The sequence below is a fragment of the Lepisosteus oculatus genome, chromosome 4 (assembly GCF_040954835.1).
Source record: "Lepisosteus oculatus isolate fLepOcu1 chromosome 4, fLepOcu1.hap2, whole genome shotgun sequence".
Classification (NCBI taxonomy): Eukaryota; Metazoa; Chordata; class Actinopteri; order Semionotiformes; family Lepisosteidae; genus Lepisosteus; species Lepisosteus oculatus.
In genome coordinates, this window is record NC_090699.1 from 30823898 (window position 1) to 30844983 (window position 21086).

Genomic DNA, 21086 nt, shown 5'->3' on the forward strand with positions numbered 1-21086 from the left:
CTTACAGATCATATGCTACAGCCAGCCTTACAATTTTGACTGTGACGTTCTCTACAGTCTGAACAAAGGAGTGGGTTTTTCAACACAAGGTGTAACTGCCAGGCAGCTTCAGCTTAGCTACAGTTTAGCTCCAAGGTCACAGTTCTCAACAGTATCTCTCATGCTCCCCAGGCTCGTCTGTTTAACTCTGCTGAAGAAAAACAGCTTCACAAACCTCCTCTCACTCAACGGAAAAAACCCCAAGGCCATATTGAACAGTGGGCCAAGCCAAACCTTTGGATGTCCATGATGTTTTGGAAAAGAGATTTGTGGAACCTGCTTGAAAACCAGTATTTATTAAAATATACGGAGATTTCCTTTAAGGGGCTTAAAGAGCAATGCCAAGCTCATGCAACATGTTGTCAATGTTTTGTAGAATGAATGGAGAGATTCTGGGTGCAGTGAAAACCTCCCAGTCTCTTCCCACCAGCTCCCTGATGATCAGAGTGCTGTTCTTGCATCACTCCCACTGATATGATTGGAACCTGCTGATTAAACATTGCTACAATGCAAGGAGCGGGAAACTCTGGTTTTCTGATTTCAGGCAGATTTTTGTGATGCTAAAAAGAAGACTGCAAAGGATTTTTGCCAGCATAACTCTGAAGGCATGTTATAATTGAAGGCATGGCTATAATTGCTTAGTTCCGTCTTTCTGCTAACTGCATCAAGAAGGGATAAGCTGTACTGGAATTGCACATTAATATTGATACTGCTTGAGTGCATGGGTCCATTCCTGTCTTTAACATACAGTATGGATGCCTTCAGCTACCAGCTTCAAATACTGTCCTTATTATCTTAAAGCCTTGAATGGCAGAATTAGGTTATGGTAAAATACAGAAAATTGAAAATACTATGGTGCCATGGAACTTTATGAGTAAGTCAGTGCTTAGGCTGTTTTGGTTTAGGTTAGACTGGATTTGTGTTCTGAGACTCCACATGTCTGCATTGTGTGCTTCTACCATTATCTTCAGACCCCCTCCCCAAGGCAGGGGCACCTCTGCAGGAGTTGGTCTTTGTGAAGCAGGCACAGCCAGAAAGGCAGTCCTTTTGCCTTGGAAGGAAGCCAGTGGATTGCTAGGAGAAATGCTAGAATGAAGCAGTCAGTGAGAGGCTGAGCTATTAATTATTGAACCAGATGAGGGTGGGCTCTAGCTTAGACTGGAGACTGGGCTCCCTGAAAGAAACATTTTTCAAGGCATGAAGACTTCATCTGGGCACAGGAGGAGTGATCTTCCCAAAGAGGAAAATTGGTCCTAATTAAAAAAACAACAACAAAGGTGACCATAGTAAACACGGGAATAGCACATGAAATAGCGGGAATTTAGGAGCACTGCTGGGAAGACGTACTTGAGGAAATTGTCCAGGACTCAAGATGTTCGCTGTGCATTTGCTCTCATTTTATTTTTCAAAACTGAAGGAAGACCAAATCGCAAAGGTGAGTTTTTAAATTTTCTTTGACATCTCGCTGAGCTTGCTTTCAGTGACCCACTGCTAGTTGGATTGAGATTGTCTCTCAGTTTCAGATCATTGTGCAGGTGGAGCCTATACAGCTTTATAACACAGAAACTGTTCATTTACTGAGAATTAGTCTTGTGAGAATTAAATGCATGTTAATGTAATTGATATTCTGTAGTTAAGGAAGAATAGATGGCACTATTATCAAAACCCAAGGATGGCAGAATTTCCCAGGAAACAGTTGTTGATGTATGAGAAGGACCTAGAAGTATCTGTGGGTGGCAGGATGATAGATGTGGAGACCAAAGCAACTAAACACTAAAACATACAGGGACTGCAGGCATATGAACTCATACAATCCAAACCCTGTCTGAAGCCAAGCTGTTTGATCTGAGTTTTAATGGTTTTAGATGGAGTAATTTGCTCTATTCATAATGGATTTTTTGTGCTTCATCATGAATAATTTTAGCTTTGAAGTAGTTTTCCAAAAATATTTATTGCTATTTGTAAATGTACAGAAAATCTTTCATGTCCATCAAAAAACGTGGAATATTTACCCTGATAAATTATAGAAGAAAAGAACACCTGACTAATTTTAATTTTAAACACAAAACATCTTACAGCCAGAATACGATTGCATGATCTTCAGATATTTGAGGATTTTCTTTATCGATTTACTATTTGTAAATAGTGGAGAGTTGAAAATTTAGCAATAGATTAACTTAAATACAAAATAGAAAAAACATAACATAGTTCCCACTTGAAAAACTATTAGAAAAAGTGCTTCATGATCATCAAATGTCAGATTTAATATGGAATTGTACTTAGTCTTAATATGAGGCATTTTATCTTCTGCAAACAAAATTCAGGAAGTCCTGAAAGGAGTATCTTTGAAGTTTACTCTATTAAATTATTAATTAGGATTTTTAGAAATGTTTTATCTTTACTCTATACATAAACATAAAAAACAAGGAAAATACGGCAATTGGAAGATGTATTTATACAGTACAGTTATATCATAGAAAAAGGATCAACTGAAACCATTCAAATAAAGGATTACAGGAAATCAGTTCCTTAAAGCATTTAAAATCAGAGGAACAAAGTATCAGTGTGTCTGTGGGTTATCAGGATCACCTCTTTCTCTTCAAGATTGAATCAGTGACATTGCCCAGCTACAGAACCTTGAACTGCCACAGCTGTTACTATTATCTCCTTTGAAACTGTGGGGAATGATTAACTGTGTAATTTTATTAAAGCAGTGGTTAATGAGTCGCCTGTGCACCTTGCACTTCTGAGCCCAGTGCTGTGCCACCATAAGATTGCATGTTATTGTGTCTTTAAATCAGGGGTGTCGAATGGGAAAAGGTGAGCCTGTGTCAACACACAGAAGATACTGTTGCTCCCAAGGACCAGGGTTGATAGATAGATAATACTTTATTAATCCCGTAGGGAAATTGATGTTATAGCAGTCCAGCCCAAGACAAGCAAAACAGACATCAGAATAGTTATAAAACAAAAGACAAACAAGATAAATAAAAATAAATACATAGGTGTGTGCAAAATGTGCTGATCATAGTCACTGTAAAAACAATAAAACATGTGCAAAATGTGCATAGGTTTATACAGACTGATTGTCCAAAAAGTACAATGGAGTAAACATTGGGCTCCACTGCTTTGAATTATGCATGTCTGGAAGTGTAGAACCGTAGCAGGAATAAAGCTGCTATTATTTTAAAATGTGCACCTTGGAAGTAACAACAGTGATTTATTTCACTTCCACGCAGTATAAGACTACAGCCCACTGAGTTCCCAGGCCAGTTGTGAAAATTCAAATTTTTCTGTTCTAGCTGTGAAAAAAGGTTCACGAGCAGCTCTCGGTGGCCTCTGTGCTCACGCGCTGGCAGTGAAGCAGTGAGGCTGGTGGCACTGCCACAGCCAGGACTCTTCACAGCTCAGTCTAACGGACGTGACTCTTCAAAGCACACCTCCATCTCCTGTTGTTTGACTGCGTCACCTCCTGGGTCTGCAGTAGGACACGCTTCCTTTAAAAAAAAAAAGAATATAGTTTCTTTTCACACAAATTCAGTTCCTCATGTATCTCTATGCTGGTGATGTACATTGACTTAATTGTTACCAGACTACGTTTCACCTAATCATCTGCACACTTGATTTCTAGTATTCCAAGAAATGGATTTTGTTGAATATCCATAATAGGATCCCTAAAACTACTTCCTTAGTTAATTTTAGTTAATTAACTAATAAGTTAATTTTGGGGTATATTTTTATGAACGCTTCAATATCTATTCACTGTAATACAATTGAATGTTAGCTAGGATTCGAGATTAATTAACTGAAATAAATTAATGAACCAATTAAAGTTGGTTTTGCCTGACTTGTGAATTTTAGTACTGTGGATGCTTGCTGGGCTTTATATGAAATTACATAGGTTGAAATAAGTTGCCAGTTACTGCTGAATGTACAGTAATTGTCACTGTAATATGTAAATCCAATTTTACCTTCAAAGCAGATGGCTTAGGCTTTTTGTGTGCACACACAGGCCCAGATAACTACTAAAGAAAGCAGAGTTCAGTATGTAACAGCTCATCGGATTCTGCTGTGCACAAAAGGAATTTGAGGTCAACTCCAGCAAAGGAGTCTTAATTCCTCTAAAGCCTAATTTCAAAAGAAAGCCATAGTTCACATTCTTGTCTTGTAACTCTCCTTCGAGTTGAATTTAAGCCTCATGGAAGACTGTAAAGCTGCTTTTGGGGTGAGGAACTAGTGCATGAAATTATAGCAAATGGATTAACTACATTTTCCTATTTTTTCTTTGATACAAAACCCTTCATAGTAACACCCTAGTTAATAGAACTCCTTTTATTTGAAGACTCGGCAAGGTACCGAAACAAACTAACATTGTAACTGGATCTTTAGAGCATCATGGTGGTGGTTCACATTGCTGCCTTGCAGCAGTGGGGCCCTGAGTTCAATTTCAGACCTGGAGTGCTGCCTATGTAGAGTTTGTACCTCCTGTTGTGGTAGATGATTCAATTAAACGAATATATACTATCACAATAATAATAATTCCTTACACTTATATAGTGCTTCTCTGGACACTCCACTCAGTGCTTTACAGGTAATGGGGACTCCCCTCCACCACCACCAATGTGCAGCATCCACCTGGATGATGCGACGGCAGCCATAGTGCGCCAGAGCGCTCGCCACACACCAGCTATCAGTGGGGAGGAGAACAGAGTGATGAAGCCAATTCATAGATGGGAATTATTAGGAGGCCAATGTGAAATTTGGCCAGAATGCTGGGACCCCTACACTTTTCAAGAAATGCCCTGGGACTTAAAGACCACAGAGAGTCAGGACCTCGGTTTTAAATCTCATCCAAAAGACGGCACCTTTTTTACAGCATAGTATCCCCATCACTTAACTGGGTCATCAGGACCCACCCAGAATGCAGGGTGGGTGCCCCCTGCTGGCCCCACTAACACCTCTTCCAGCAGCAACCTTAGTTTTTCCTAGGTCTCCCATCCAGGTACTGTCGAGGCTCACACCTGCTGAGCTTCAGTGGGTTGTCAGTTGCCGAGTTGCAGAGTGATATAGCTGCTGGCTATAGATATGTAGAATAGCCTCCTTCTGTGGAATTGTGCTTATGGAATCTGACTTCCTGCGTATTAATTCATGCTGAAGTTGTCAATCATGTCTGTCGCTCGTCAAGATACCGGTTGCTCAGGTATCAGTTGCTCCAGCGGTTGCACACTGACGCCCTGCCGCTTCGGCCCCCGCAGGTCGACCGGTTTCTGTACGCCATGCGCCTGTCGGACGACCAGCTCCTCGACATCGCCGCGCGTTTCCGGGCGGAGATGGAGAAGGGGCTGTCGAGCGAAAGCTGCGCCACGGCGGCGGTCAAGATGCTGCCCACTCACGTCCGCTCGACCCCTGACGGATCAGGTGAGAGGCAAGAGCTTTCGGGCGCCCACCCCTTTCTCCAGAAAACAATCGCGGACAGGGCAGGCGGTTCAGTTTGCTGGACTAGGAACTGCCGTGTATAGACGTGTGTGGAGGAGTTTATGATGAATTTTGAATCATGAAATGGTTGATTAGCATGGTGTCAGGCATTGAAAGGGTCCACTTCACCCTTGATTTCTCCTTAAACATCAGACATTGTACTTATGCGGCGATTTAGGTGTGAAATTAAACGTGTGCTTTGCCTTGTTCTCAGTTATACAGACTTCAAGTATAAAGAAACTGGTCATATGAATTTATGTGAGTTAATGAGAATTAAGCTGTTCTTGGTAATTAGCACTGCACGCATAACTCTTGAACAAATATGTGTTGGAAACAAGTTGATTAACTCTCAACAGCCCTTGAGACTGTTGGCCTCTTTTTCGAATCAACCGGCAGGATCACAGGCGTGAAGAATGCGGGATTGATTTTTATACATAAATGAGAAGGTCAGCTCTGATATATGTAGTATTTTTGTGCTGGAAAAGTTGAATATTATTGAATTAGCACAGAAAACGATCTTCAACGATAACCTGCAGCCTAGCAAGAACTAGCAGTTACTGTATCTGGTCTCTTCCCAACATTGTGTTGATTTTTAAGAAAATACTGTACTGTACAAGTACAAGATGATAAATGATGCGATCATAAAGCCATTAATGAATAAGAAAAAACTATTTGATCAATGTAGTGTTGTTAATGTAGTTGTTGTTAATGTAGAGACATTGTCATTTTGTTTTGATTATAACAAAGCAATGACAATAATATTTGGGTACATTTTTATGAGCAGTTTATGGGTGTAAACTCTATCACAGCAAAACTCAGACTCCCCTGTACACTTTATAGCGCTCTATAAGAGAGCTCTGATATCATGAAAAACTTTCATTTCTGACAGTTAAGAAAATGCGCCGTTTCGTTGGATAGTATTGTTGTGAGAAATTCTTAATCGGGGAGCAGGACACAGTCTTGTGCAGATTCAGTTTTCTTGACCTCACGCACTGGGTCTGCCCCGAGGAACAGGCCCTGAAAGGGGATTCCAACTCTTCTATACAGTATGGGCTCAGAAAGAAGTTTTGTTGCACAGTTTTATGGTCCGTTATGGATATTTGTACTGTCCTTTGATACAGAATGTAGCCTAGGTAGAACTGCTTTGTCCTGCTCTAAGTCCTGTCCTTTGATGTGCAGCAGAAATTGATCTGCTTTATCCTGTTTGTGGTACTGTATGTTTATGGCTGGTGGTCCTATCATCGCAGGAACTGCTAAAGCCAATCAGCTACTGTATATTGCATCTTAGCATAGCTGTTGGTGAAGGTTAAATTAACAGCTCCCAGCAGCACCTTCCACAATGTGGTTAAGTAGTAATATTGCAATGCCGGATATGTGCAATATTAACATGTCCCACTTCAGTGTCGAAACCCTGGGATCCTTGAGGACTGGTTGCCTCTGGGTGACTTCTTCAATACATGAATAGTTGGTGTGTTCTGAGGCCGCCTGTCAGGCAAAGTCCAATTGTGTTTCAGAGAAGGGTGAGTTCCTGGCGCTGGACGTGGGAGGTTCGAAGTTCAAGGTGCTGCAGGTGAAGGTGTCTGATGCCGGGAAGAGGACTGTGGAGATGGACAGCATCACCTACCCCACTCCAGAGGAGATCCGCAGTGGCAAGGGCACAGATGTAAGCAGCAGAACCCTTCAGCACAACACATTGGCACCAGTGTCCCACTAACCCCACATCGAATCAGTGCGAAACCTGTAACCTGCCTCTTCTGCAGCTCTTTGACCATGTTGCTGAGAGCTTGAAGGACTTCATGCAGAGGAAACACATCAATCAGAGGAAACAGCCGCTGGGGATCACATTCTCCTTCCCCTGCAGACAGTCGAAACTGGATGAGGTAACTGGAGTGGGTGAAACACGCTGGAGCTGTTTTGAAGATGCTGGGCAGTCATATCTGGGATTTTTCTTGCTGAACATGGTGGCTGGCTGGTGTTGGTTTTCTTAGTTTCACTCTTTGGCACTCTAGTAACTGGTAACTTTGGCAGTCAGGACAGCCTTGGGTGTAATTTTCTTTAACTGTCCACTGTAATACATACATTCTAAGATGGAGGTTTCAAACTCCAGGAAAGTAAAAGTGGACTTTGACAGAAATCACTGAGAATTAAAACACCTTCTTTGCCTTTCGATAGTTGCTGTACCCAAAGGTTGAGTTAGTAGTTTTGTTATAATGCTTATAAACTGCATGTATTGAAGTCAGAATCATCCAATTTGGAAAGAAGTATTGCAAAGGCCCAAGAGATTATTGGCATGATCTGTCTTCTCCTCTTACACGAGTGGGACTTCTTGACATTTAAAGGTATTTAGAATAACATGTTTCAGGCTTAATAATCGATGGGTGTGTATAACATTTCACAGCACTGTCACTTTGTTCAGTGGCTTCTCAAAACCTTCAACGAACCTCTCACAAGAAAATATAGATATTTTTTTTAAAAAAAAGATAAATGCATTGACCTGCTGTAGAGAAATGAACAAAAATGTTTATGTGCATGAATAAACAAGATTTATCCTTGAAGAATCCTTTTCTTAAGATGGAATGGAATTTGCTCTGCCTTCCTGTCTTGTAGGGAGTCCTGCTGTCATGGTCGAAGAACTTCAAAGCCAGGGGGGTTCGAGGCACAGATGTAGTGGAGTTACTACGGGAGGCGATTGACAGACTTGGGGTAATCTTGGAGCTCTCCAGAGAACCTGACATCTGTTAGTTCATATTGCCTTACCAGCAGTATGCATTACCGGTTTTTGTTAGTCAGGCTCAGTACTGGTTTGTCACAGAGACATTTGTTTGTGACACGGCTGAAAACATTCCTTCCATTTCCATTTTCCAAAGCAGTTGCCTGTCGGCAGCACATTATTTAATAGTTTTATTAATCAGACGGGCCAATAAGATGAACACGTTTTTCACCTTCTGTGGGTCAGGGATGTAAAATACCTTAATCCTCATGTGGGTCAGGAAAGAAAACAACACACAGGGACCCTTGTCTGCACACGTATAGTCTTTGTAACTTAAAAGGAACAGAGTTGGTAGACTTCACTGCCCTCTAGTGCCCAGGAATACTTTGTCCTTTCTTGCACCTTCAAGTGTCTCCTTTTCAGGGAGTAGATGTGGATGTCTTGGCCCTAGTTAACGACACTGTGGGAACCATGATGACCTGTGGATACGATGACCAAAACTGTGAAGTCGGAGTCATTGTGGGTGAGCTTACACTGAAGCTGTAGTCTCCAGTATTATTTATTGTATTTGTTACATTGTGTTAGTGTGTGATGTTGGGTCAACAACTGAGACGAGTCCCTCCTGCCAATATTGCAGTTGCTGGGATAACATTTAGTTGAAGACCAGGAGATTGTTTTTTAGTTTTCTATTCTGTTTTTTTTTTTGGTGCTCTAGATATTTTTTACTTACGGAATACTAGAGAAAGGACTTCCCCCACTTTGTTTCACATTTGAAATTCACTTTCCATTTTTTCAGAAATTAATTTAATAATTTTTTCAATGAAATCAAAACCAAGCATTATTATGTATTGTTGTTAGTACAGTACAGACGATAGTGTATCTGCCCAGCTGTGTGAGCCAGACTCTTGCGTCACGGCCTTATGCCTTACGCCATGCTGGGCTCTGATCGCCCGCAGGCACTGGCACCAATGCGTGCTACATGGAGGAGATGAGGCACATTGACCTGGTGGAAGGGGACGAGGGCCGGATGTGCATCAACACGGAATGGGGAGCTTTTGGGGATGACGGCTCACTTGATGACTTCATCACGGATTTCGACAGAGAGATTGACGCAGCGTCCATCAACCCCGGGCAGCAACTGTAAGCATCCCATCACTGCTCATGCTGTCAGAGTAGCTACTGTGTAACACCACAGACACAAGGTCTGCTGACACTTGAACATAATACAAGTAGCTGATAACAGTTTCTGTAGAGGCATTAATGTTCACAACCAGTGGAATGTGCGTCCTGTAAGATAAATGTATTTCCATACAAGAATGCAAATGCATACACTGATATGTTTTCCTAAATGAAAAAAACAACAACAAAATGTTCTATACGGACATGACAAGTACTGTGTCCAAGCTTTAATGATTTCGTAGTGCATAAAGAGAGTTAGGCACGTGCCAAAAAACAATAGCATCAAATTGTTTTATTTGAAGAGGGCCACAATCCCATTGTGGCAAAATAGACAAGATTTGCCTCATTGCTTGAAGAAAAAGATCATTTGGAAGGTGCCAACACCTGTCCAAATCAGAATCTCTGATCTGTTTCTAATCCCACTCTTTGTACTGCGTCCCCAGGTTCGAGAAAATGATCAGTGGCTTGTACATGGGCGAGCTGGTGAGACTCATCCTCCTGAAGATGACTAAGAAAGGCTTGCTATTCAACAGCCAGGCATCCGATGCTCTGCGAACCAAAGGCAAATTCGAGACCAAATACGTCTGTGCCATTGAGAAGTAAGACTTCTGTTGCGAGGCTCTGCAGTACCATTCCGAGGTGTTCATGATCAGATCAGGTTTTGTGGGAGGATGACAAGGAGTATCATCAGCAACCGTTCGCATTCAAGATATGGATATAGTGATGAACGTTTCTGTTAAGATGTGAATGAATGTCAACTGCAACTTCAAATTGTGTGCTGAAAACATTATGGACAAGTAAATGGAAATAATTTAGTTAATATTAATTGAACATCATATAGACTACTGGATTTGTATAATTGATATGCAAGCAGTTATTTGAACCACTGCATGTTATATATTAGTAATTGTACACATCCTCTGATCCATGCATTGTCAGCAAACCCTTACTGGGGAACTATCCCCAGGAGTCCATTTCTGAAAAATACAGAGTGCAAGGCAGGGCAACATCGTGGACAATATACCAATCCATCAGGGACACACAAGTACACAGAGATACTCATTAACCCAGCCTGCATGTCTTTGGGAGGTGGGGAGAAACCAGAGCACCTGGAGAAAACCTACTGTATGTGAACCTGGAGTTCAAGTCCAGAATCGAACCCAGGATCCATGATCTTTGAGAACGCTCTGCTGCCTGCCACATCGCAGTTCTGCCCTTTTGCTTATAAAATATTTCATAGTGCCTGGCCTTTCAAAAATAGCTTGTCCTACACTGTAATTTATAGTGATGTCTTAGAGACAGAAGTTGTTTTACAACTGACAGCGAGGTTTTACAGCTGTGTTAAATGTGTCAATATGATTGGCTGTGAGAAACCTCACAGAAATTCATCGGCCTCCGATGCATCAAACTTTTAAACGAGATGTCGCTGTGCCCTGTACTTTGCACTGCCTGCTCTAAGAGATTTTGTGACATCTGGAGTGATTTCCTTTTCTGTGTGTTTTACTAGGAGATGCCCAGTCAGGTTGTGGATAACAGTGATTTTCATGTTTCAGGTACAAGGAGGGTTTGAGCAACACAAAAGAGATCCTTACTTCTCTGGGCCTGGATCCCTCAGAGCAAGACTGCATCGCTGTCCAGCACGTCTGCACCATTGTCTCCTTCAGGTCCGCCAACCTCTGCGCCGCGGCCCTGGCGGCCATACTCACGCGCATTCGGGAGAACAAACGGCTCAAGGTCCTGAGGACCACCGTGGGAGTGGACGGAACCGTCTACCGGACCCACCCCCAGTAGGTGACTCTGTAATGGGGCAAATTTTGCAGTTCTGGGGGGAGGGGTGGTGGCAAATGTCAACGATGCTTTTTTCGAACGTCTGTGCAAAGTACCATCTTTTATAATCTGGGAGCCAATAGATGTTTTAAGTTCAAAGAAACGTTTCAAAGATTCTCTTTCAAGCACTTCAAACAGGGCACAGTTAAAGTACAATAGAAAGGTGATAAAGGAAGTCCTCTTTGACTAGGCCACCCGTGGATTATCACATGACCGCAAGCTATGACATGAACTGTGTCAAACCTCCAGTTGAAATGAACTGTCCTGTGGGCACTGTGGGACACAAAGGGTGAAAAACGAAGGATGGCACCAGCCAAACACATTTCAGAAGAAAGTATTATGTGGTTTTCTACCTGAGGAAGGTTGGAGAGTCTGGTTGATTGGAAATTCAAAACTGGAGATTGTTAAAAAAAGGAAAGGTAATAGCAAATTCAGTTCAGTTGAGTTCCATCAAGCTCGAAGTGCTTTGAATCTTCACTTCTGAAAGTCCAAGCAGCCCTTCATCTTGGCTGTTTATCTCACTGCTTGTACCTGTTAGCGTCCTAGCGCCCAGCGCGCAGTAACTGAGCCCGATGTGCCCGTGCTTTAGATACGCCAAGCGGCTGCACAAGGTGGCACGCCGGCTGGTGCCCGACTGCCACGTGCGCTTCCTGCTCTCGGAGTGCGGCAGCGGCAAGGGCGCCGCCATGGTGACGGCGGTAGCGCAAAGACTGGTGTCCCAGCACCGGCAGATCGCGGAGACCCTGGCCCCCCTCAGGCTGTCCCGCCAGCAGCTGCGGGACGTCAGGGACAAGATGAGGGTGGAGCTGGAGCGCGGCCTGAGGAGGGACACGCACCACACCGCCTCGGTCAAGATGCTGCCCACGTACGTGTACAGGACGCCCAATGGGACAGGTATGAAGTCCTCCTCCCACCACAGTGAACAGTACTTTCATCTGTGAAGTGGGTCTGATTTTTGTCTTTAACGCTGATTTGAAGATTTGCGTCATAAAATGTTTTCCTTCATCAATTAATGTAACCATAATTCAAGTGTAGCCAGCAGTCATATCACCCTGCAACGCACAATTGGCAGCCCACTGAAGCTCAGCAGGTGTGAGCCTGGTCAGTACCTGGATGGAAGACTAAGATTGCTGCTGGAAGAGGTGTTGGTGGGGCCAGCAGGGGGCGCTCACCCTGCAGTCTGTGTGGGTCCTAATAGCCCAGTATAGTGATGGAGACACTATACTGTAAAAGGCACCATCCTTCAGATGAGACATAAAACCGAAGTCCTGACTGTCTGTGGTCATTCAAAATCCCAGGGCAAGAGTAGGGGTGTTACCCCAGCGTCCTGGCTAAAATTCCCATTGACCCTTACCAATCATGACCTCCTAATAGTCCCCATCTTTGAATTGGCTTTATCACACTGTTCTCCTCCCCACTGATAGCTGGTGTGTGGTGATTGTTCTGGCGCAGTATGGCTGCTGTCGCATCATCCAGGTGGAGATACACATTGGTGTAGGGGAGTCCCCATTACCTGTAAAACGCTTTGATTGGAGTGTCCAGAAAGCACTATAGCACTATAGTGTAAGCAATTATTAATGATCATAATTCATCAGTGAGTTAAGGTTACATTCCTTGGCTTTGCTCTCTTTCAAAGATTGAAAGACATGATTTAATTGGCTTTGTTCTCTTTATCTCTTTTAAAGATAGCAACCTCTTGCTTTAACGATGTCAGGTATACTGTGGCCTTCCGGGTGGCAAATTACAAAATCCGCATAAGCGCAGCACTCCCAGTCTTTATTTATGGTTCAGTGTTAGTGCAAGTCATTTTACAGAACTGTTCCTCATTTTTTTCAATCTTTAAATATGTTTGATGCCAGAAAGGGGGAAGTTTCTCGCACTGGACCTTGGAGGGACCAATTTCCGGGTACTTGTGGTCAAAATCCGCAGTGGGTTGCGTAGATCAGTCCGAATGTACAACAAGATCTATGCCATCCCTTTGGAAATTATGCAAGGAACTGGAGAAGAGGTAAGACACATTCATTTCTCCTGTGTGCCACGAGCTGCGTTCCACAGCTCTGACATCTGTACAACTGCCACCTGTCTCTCTTACAGCTCTTTGATCACATTGTACAATGTATTTCGGATTTCCTTGACTACATGGGGATGAAAAACAGTCGGCTACCTTTGGGATTTACCTTCTCTTTTCCCTGCAGACAGGCTGGAATTGACAAGGTATAAGATGCTCTTTCATTGTGCTTTTCAAATGTGTGTTGTGTGTTAGGAAATGAGTTTCAATTGCTGTTGGTCGGCCCTTTATTTTTAGATAATATGAAAATCCAGTTTCAAAGTTGAATTTAATATTCTTGTCAAATTACTCAAAAGGGACAGATTGTTTGCCTTTTAAAAACAGAAGCATAGGAAAGGGGAATCCAGTCCTGGTCCTGGAAGGCTGGTGTGTCTGTGGGTTTATATTCCACTCATACTTAATACTATTTACTATTTACTATTTACTATTTACTATTTACTATATACCAGCTGGTTCATTGGTTTAACTGGACCAATTTAGCAGCAGCTTCCAGCTCTTGACATATAGCTACTTTAAAGAAACCTAAAACCAGCAGAAACACCCACCAGGACTCATAGTATAACATCTTCAACAGGTTTTTATCAATGGATGTCACGGTTGTCTATAACTTAAATGTACCCAAGGACATAATGTGTCATTAGACAGTGTAGTTTCATCATTCATTTCTTTTTCTGTGTACATGTCAATTAATTCTATTCCTATTTGAAATGTAGTTACTGTGTATTTCAGGTATTTCAGATACCCCATTCACCTAAAATTATACAGATGGTCAAGTGTAAGAAGGTGTTGTTTTATTCCTTTAACAAATAAAAAGTCTGAATTATGCGTCCTCTTTACACAGGGAACACTTGTCAGCTGGACTAAAGGGTTCAAAGCCACATACTGTGAAGGAAATGATGTAGTAGACATGTTAAGAGAAGCCGTTAAAAGAAGAAATGTAAGTTTGTTATGTACAGTGTGTATTACTTAATGCACAATGTATTTAAATGTTTGTTCAAATGTTTAAATGTTAAATGTTCAAGATCAACATGGTAATCTAATCTTTCAGCTAATTAGGATGTACAAAATGTGCAGACTCTACGTTGGCCATTAAAAAAGATCACTCGGACCACAGGTTGACCATGTAATGCAAATACTGCTGACCGGACCTAGGGACGCGTCAGGTCGTTCGCCCTGTAGCAGAGCTGTAGCAGAGCTCAGCCAGCTGGGTGCTGTCCTGGGCCCACAGTGTGGTCAGCTGGAGGCACATCCTATCGATGCTAACTTGCTTTGAAGTCCTCCCAGTGGAATGTGGCTCTGATGAATGCAAGAGGAGCAGTTTTTCAGTGTCTAACCAAAACTTCTCTGTCCCCAGGAATTCGATTTGGACATCGTCGCGGTTGTGAACGACACTGTGGGAACGATGATGACGTGTGCTTACGAAGATCCAAATTGTGAAATCGGACTCATTGCAGGTATGGGGATCTAAAGCTGCAGAATATGGTTGGGGTTACAGATAGTGAGGATGTTTCAACCAAGCCAGGGATTGTGAGTGTACAGTATGTACATAACGTGGCCAAAGCCAGCAGTGATGTCTCAACTCAGAATGCCCGATGTCTTGCTCCAAGCGTTCTGCAAAACCAGTCTCTGTCACTAGAGTTTCGGCACGATGCAGAATTTGTTGCCCTGTCTGTTCTACATTGGAGTGTACTCAGGAGCTCTCTGCTGCAGCAACACTGCTCTCAGCTCACTTATCCAACATCTGCTTAGGTCAGAGTGTCCTCTGTGCTTCTCACCAGTTTCACATATCATACAATTAAGTCTACTGATTTACTGCTACTATTTTTACACATTTTTGCATTCAGGGCATGTAATGAAAGTAGCAGTCACCAATATAATTCACTAGATGAGATAGCTATCTGGCTGTACAAGGCCGTAGAGATACCATATTCCCGAAGAAGAATTAATATCGGCCTCAGTCTTTCTGTGGATGGTGATTCCAGCCTCTGAACGAGACTGAGATCGTGAAGATCGCAAAGATGAAAGTTGTAACTTGCCCCTGTCCCGCTTCAGGGACGGGGAGCAACGTGTGTTACATGGAGGAAATGAAGAACATCGAGATGGTGGACGGAGATGAGGGCCGGATGTGTGTGAATACTGAATGGGGCGGATTTGGAGAAAATGGCTGCATCGAAGACATAAGAACAAAGTTTGACAGAGAAGTGGATGAAGGGTCTCTGAATGTAGGCAAGCAAAAGTAAGGAACCTCTTAGTTATTATTTTAGAACTGTTTGTAAAGGACAAATAATACTGTATAGTGCCTTACGTGTTTCTGAACCCCCAAACCGAACCAACTGTGGTAGAGTTACTCGGAGTGACGGCAGTGAAAGGTCTTGCCTGTGAAGTGGTTTTAGATGGTTTTGAAAGACCCAAGCAATTGTAGACCAAGGCCATAGAAAAAGACAGCATTTTGACAAAGCCTGAAGGTGTTGCCTTCAGAAGTATCATATTTTTCTATATAGACTTGCTCATTACATTCTTTTACATTCTGTAAAAGACAACGGGTGGCCTTGATTCATTAAGAAAACAATAACAATTCTGTCGGTTTAAGACTTTTTAATGAACAGGTACAGTTTATTCATCTACATGGTATTCAGGAGAGATGCCTCCCCAGGCTGAAAGCAGAATACATCATATTCCCTCAGTGGCCACAAGAAGGTGCTATAGTTTCAGGAAGAGCTTCTGAAAACAGCTCTAAACTGAGGCTGTTGTTGAAGTTGACAACCAGAACAGATTAAAAAAAAAAGATTTAGTATTTGCACCTGATGAATGCATCTTTACTATAGAAACTGTCCATATAGAAGGAGACCGCCTACCCCCAGCTCTGCCGATCTCTTAACAGCTCGCTGGTGTTTGGCGCTGAGACATCTCGGCGTGACGCGTGCTGTGCGCTTGCAGGTTTGAGAAGATGACCAGTGGCATGTACCTGGGGGAGGTCGTGCGGCAGATCCTCATCGACCTGACGAGGCGAGGCCTGCTGTTCCGAGGCCGCATCACCGAGCGCCTCAAGACCAGGGGGATATTTGAGACCAAGTTCCTCTCTCAGATTGAGAGGTACAGTAGGACGCCTGCCGCTCCATGTCTGCTCACCAATCTGTTTCTGTGTGCTTGTTTTTTGCTGTTTCTGTTACAGGGTTTTGGTTTAAAATCTAGCTGGATGGATGAATTTCAGGGCGTATTTTCTGAGGTTTTTTTTAACAAAATGATCAAAAAAAATCTTTTTTACCCTCGGGAATTTTACACTGGTTACATGTAGGCCCTCCAGACGTTGGTGTGTGGGATGAACCATTAACACAGGAAGGGTCTCAAAGCCCAAGTAAAATGTGGTACATTTGATCTTGTTAGAGAAAATGTTTTAACAAACGTCATACGGGACTAATAAGGACTTGTTTGTTAAATTGAATCCATTGAAGATAAAGACTGAAAATTAGAATGCCAAGACTACAGGACCTACAAGTTTAGTGATAAAAATACAGTTCTACTTAGACAAATTTTCCCTATAAATGGAAAAAAACTCTTCATGTTCTAAGCAATTTTTCCTGTGAGCTTCTTTGTAATCACGTGAGGTGTTTGTATAGTAAAACTATAATAATAAATTTGATTTTTTGCCTTTAAAGATGGTTTCTCAAAGAGAAAGCTGGTAGCTTGGGAATGTTTGTCAGGGCAAGTGGGAGACGAGTGTTTGGAGCAGCTCTCTAGTATTGATTCTGTCTATCTCCTAGTGACCGCCTGGCCCTCCTCCAGGTCCGAGCCATCCTGCAGCAGCTGGGCCTGGACAGCACGTGCGACGATAGTATCGTCGTGAAGGAGGTGTGCGGCACGGTGTCTCGCCGAGCGGCGCAGATCTGTGGGGCCGGGATGGCCGCTGTCGTGGACAAGATCCGTGAGAACCGGGGGCTGGACAACCTGGACATCACCGTGGGGGTTGACGGGACTCTCTACAAGCTGCATCCACAGTCAGTATCGGACAGAGGGTGTCCTTGCCTGTACCCGTTAGCAAGGTTTTGTCCGTGCGTTGAATGCTAGAAAGATTGGAGCCGTGTGTGGAAGAGGTCTAGTCTTGTGTGTGTTCTAGTGTTAGAGCCAGATTAACACCAGAGCAACACTTCTCTGATCATGTCTGGGGAAAGGCCACCTGTCATTGCTCTGGTTATAACAATTTCCTCCGTGTGTGTCGGACATGAGCTGTACCATGTGTGTACCTGTGCATGGCAGCCAGGAACTGGTGTGGCGTGTGAATTCACTTGGGGAAACATTATAAGAAGCAGGTTTCATAACGAGCAGCAACCATTAAGGAAGCTTTTGGAAATTTGACTGAAGATTATCACTGTCTTGGACATGGAAGGTGAAACAGGTGTGTGGGTGGGTGTGATATCTGCTCAGACCTCCCCAGAAACAGCACCTCCTGCAGCCTCTGTCCTCTGTCCCCAGCTTCTCCACCAGCCTGAGGGAGACGGTGCAGGAGCTCGCGCCGCGGTGCAGCGTCACCTTCGTCCTCTCCGAAGACGGGAGTGGGAAGGGTGCCGCCCTCATCACGGCGGTGGCTCGGGGCCTCCACACGCAGGCGTAGCGCTTGGCGGGACTCGCACGGCCCTCATGGTTCTCCGCAGCCTGAGATTTCGCCAACAGGGCCGCAAACCTGCAGCCTTTCAAAGACAGCGGAGGAGTTCATGAAGGATCACGCAGCAAAGCTACCGAATGAGGGTTTTCGCATTAGGAAACAGTATGCCGTACTGAGGGCTGGTAAATGGGATTCACCACTGTTGAGCAGACATGCTGCCGATAATGCCCAGAAATAGGAAAGGGGATCTTCCTGTGATTTGTGAATCAACCTACAAGCATAACACTCCAATTCTCCAGAATCCGCAGAACGATGTTTTGTCAAATTCAAAAAACCGTCCTGTGGAAGTCCGCTCCTTCATTATGAGAAAGTCTCGTTTTCTAGTAAAGGCTGCCACAACCCAGAGCTCACACCAGAAACACAGGGCATGAGGCGAGAACAGGAGCTCTTGACCACTCTCGCCAGCCATTGGGACGCCAGTCGGTGGTAGGGCCTCGGAGAAATAGACCATTTAGAATAGCCAACCAGATCTAGCCAGCATGTCCCTGGAGATGGGAGGAAACTGGGGTGCCTGTAGAAAACCCAGGCAAACTGAGGGAGAACTTGCAAACGCCCGACAGAAGATTCCCCATTAGATTTAATCCCAGGACTCCAGAACTCTCAGAAGGCAGCATTAATGACCCTGTGTGTCACCCCACAGTGAAAATGAGTTGGAAAATATATTCAGATTGATGATGGCATAATAATCTTCTAAAGCTTTATTTTTGGATTATGCACAACACAGGTGATTAAGAAAAAGAATAAGGTAATGTAATTACATAGACAGTAGTGCTCCAATTTTAGATGTGGGTATGGTTCATACTGTACTTGTGTCCAGTAACATTGCCTTGCATAGAGTTGCAGGTTTATAGCTGTTAACTCAATTTACATATTCTGCTACCTACGTAATTCCTTGGATAATGAGACAAGAACTGGCTCACAAATTAGACAATCTGTATGATAAGAATATGTATAGTGTAGTCTGTATGGTAAGATTTTACTGAAATGTAAATATGTTGTAAAGGAAAAAATCTTTTACATATTTTATCACTAATCAAATTACAAAATTAATAAAAACTTGGGAACAAAAGCATTTAATAAAATAGCTAAAAATATGCTGTTTTATTAAAACCATTTTCTGTTTACATTCTATTGGCCTGTGATTTTTAAAGCAAACCTTACACATCTAATGCCAACAGAGCAATTCAAAAAGGGAAGCTCATGCACACAAGAAAACAAGGAAGAGCAAACAAAATGGGGTTATATATTTTAAATTTACAGTTTACTGCAGAGTAACAGTTATGTTAAATGCTATTAATAGATTTGGATTAAAATCTATGTTAGACTTGGACCTTGCAACACATGAAATGAAATAACCATTTATCTGGCACAACGTTTAACAAAGCTGAATGGAAAGGTATTGAAATATATCTCCTAAATCTGCTTGCCAGCTTTACAATCTGCCAGGTGGATGGGCCCGGGGAAAAGTTGCTCACAATAATCCCTCTCCATCCAACTTTAATGCGGGGGTGACCGCTGCTCAGGCCCTGACAGTGGACATGGACACATACTTAGGTGTCTCTACAGGCAGAGACAAAGGCAAGACTGCTGGACAACTCAGTCCTTTTCTTTGTTTGTATAGTGCATGTCTTGGCTATAAATTTGGGGTAGAACACATGCTACATTATAAACTTGTGCTTATAAATTTAAATTACTGTATTTTTAATCTTTTTAGCATTAATTTGTGGTTGTGTAATGAGGTACAGGATATGCATTGCATTAAAAAATAGCAGGTTACATTCTTGATTTACCATTACTTTTTTGCCCGGAGTAGAGGAGATAATGGGAAGATTCTTTGATTTAAAAAAATGTAAAAAGAAAACAAGTTTATAAAGCAGAACAGATGCAATCTAAAGAAATTTGTTAAAACTACAAGTTCTTTGCATAGTAAGAGTCTCCCGGGCTAGATTAAAACTTTATCATACCATATAACCACCAATTCCAAATGCAGTACCTGCTGGTGGGCACTGTTGGCATTGGTAAACGGCACAGTGTGGAGTTAATCCAGGCCTCTGTCACGTTAAAGGCTCCATAACTCAACTAGTAACTGACTTAATGACCTTCATTTCAAATTCAAAATGGTGCTATGACCTCCAAAGTGCCTTGAGCTACCAGGATCAAAGGACTGGAAAATCTTTAAATGGCTCCAGTCTGCCTCCTGTGAAAGGTTCATTTATAATTTCCTAAATCCACAGCTGGGTGCTCTGTCAATGTGGTGTGATTTGGGACAGCTCACCAATGGTGAACAAAGAGTTGCTGACAAACGCAATTGTGCCTTGATTAGCATACCTTTAAAACAATAAAAAAAATTCATGAGTTACAGATTGCACGATGTGTGAATTTCTGCTTCCAAATGCCACTCTCAAGAAATCTAGTTATTCCCAAAATATTTCAAAGTTCATTACTTTTTATAGTAAGAATTGCTATAAATATTTCAAATAGAATCAAAATACACTTTATTTTTTTATGATGATCTCCAGTCTGATGTTTTTGATTTAGTGTTTTTTGTGTTTTAATCCTAAAAAAATAATTTTCACATTAGTAAGAAATTCAGTGAATCCAGAATGCCTTATTGCTAGCTGGTTCAGTGTCCTGTTAGCTTCTCACTGATAAGGGTCAGTATTTTTAACTTAATGTTTTAAAAAATCAAGCATATTTCATTATCCATGTAATAGTTTAAGGCTAACAATAAAAGTGGAGTAAGAATATTTGAAATAAAGACAATTACTGTATATTCAGTTTAAGCCTTTATAGCTTGAGAAAATAATTTTCTAGTAAATATTCCATACAAAGGATTTTGTTACAAAATGTCATCTCTCAAGTAAACTGATTGTATTTATGTATAAATGTAACAAAACCACCAACAAATTTATTTTCACTCCGTCTCTATCAATAGTTGCTTTCGAGCCTATTGGTAAAAAGCAGGTGGGTGCATGGATTATCTGCCACGTCAATTTAAAAAGATTATTTTAAAGCTCTGCTTTTAATTTTATGATCCACAGAACTGCACAAAATTGTTCTTGCTGCTTTCACCTGTGGTGACTGTTCCAAGATTTTGGATCATTTTTGTTCAGACTACTGATTACCTG

General features: G+C 42.4%; 1 protein-coding gene across 2 annotated transcripts; it reads left to right on the forward strand.

Moving 5' to 3' along the window:
- Positions 1 to 1157: 1157 nt before the first annotated feature.
- On the forward strand, positions 1158 to 20371 carry hkdc1 (hexokinase domain containing 1). 2 transcript variants are annotated; one of them, XM_006630571.3, is made up of 18 exons: positions 1159 to 1474; positions 5295 to 5457; positions 7029 to 7177; positions 7275 to 7394; positions 8122 to 8217; positions 8648 to 8747; positions 9181 to 9364; positions 9847 to 10002; positions 10957 to 11190; positions 11820 to 12124; positions 13090 to 13238; positions 13325 to 13444; positions 14140 to 14235; positions 14653 to 14752; positions 15351 to 15534; positions 16236 to 16391; positions 17060 to 17293; positions 17769 to 20371. In XM_006630571.3, exons 1-18 carry the CDS (start codon positions 1412 to 1414, stop codon positions 17905 to 17907), a joined length of 2748 nt encoding a protein of 915 aa, XP_006630634.1. In that variant the 5' UTR covers positions 1159 to 1411; the 3' UTR covers positions 17908 to 20371. The 2 variants fall into 2 exon arrangements, with proteins under 2 accessions (XP_015201970.1, XP_006630634.1); XM_015346484.2 differs by lacking the exons at positions 17060 to 17293; positions 17769 to 20371 and having other exon boundaries at positions 1158 to 1474; positions 16180 to 16349.
- Positions 20372 to 21086: the final 715 nt, after the last annotated feature.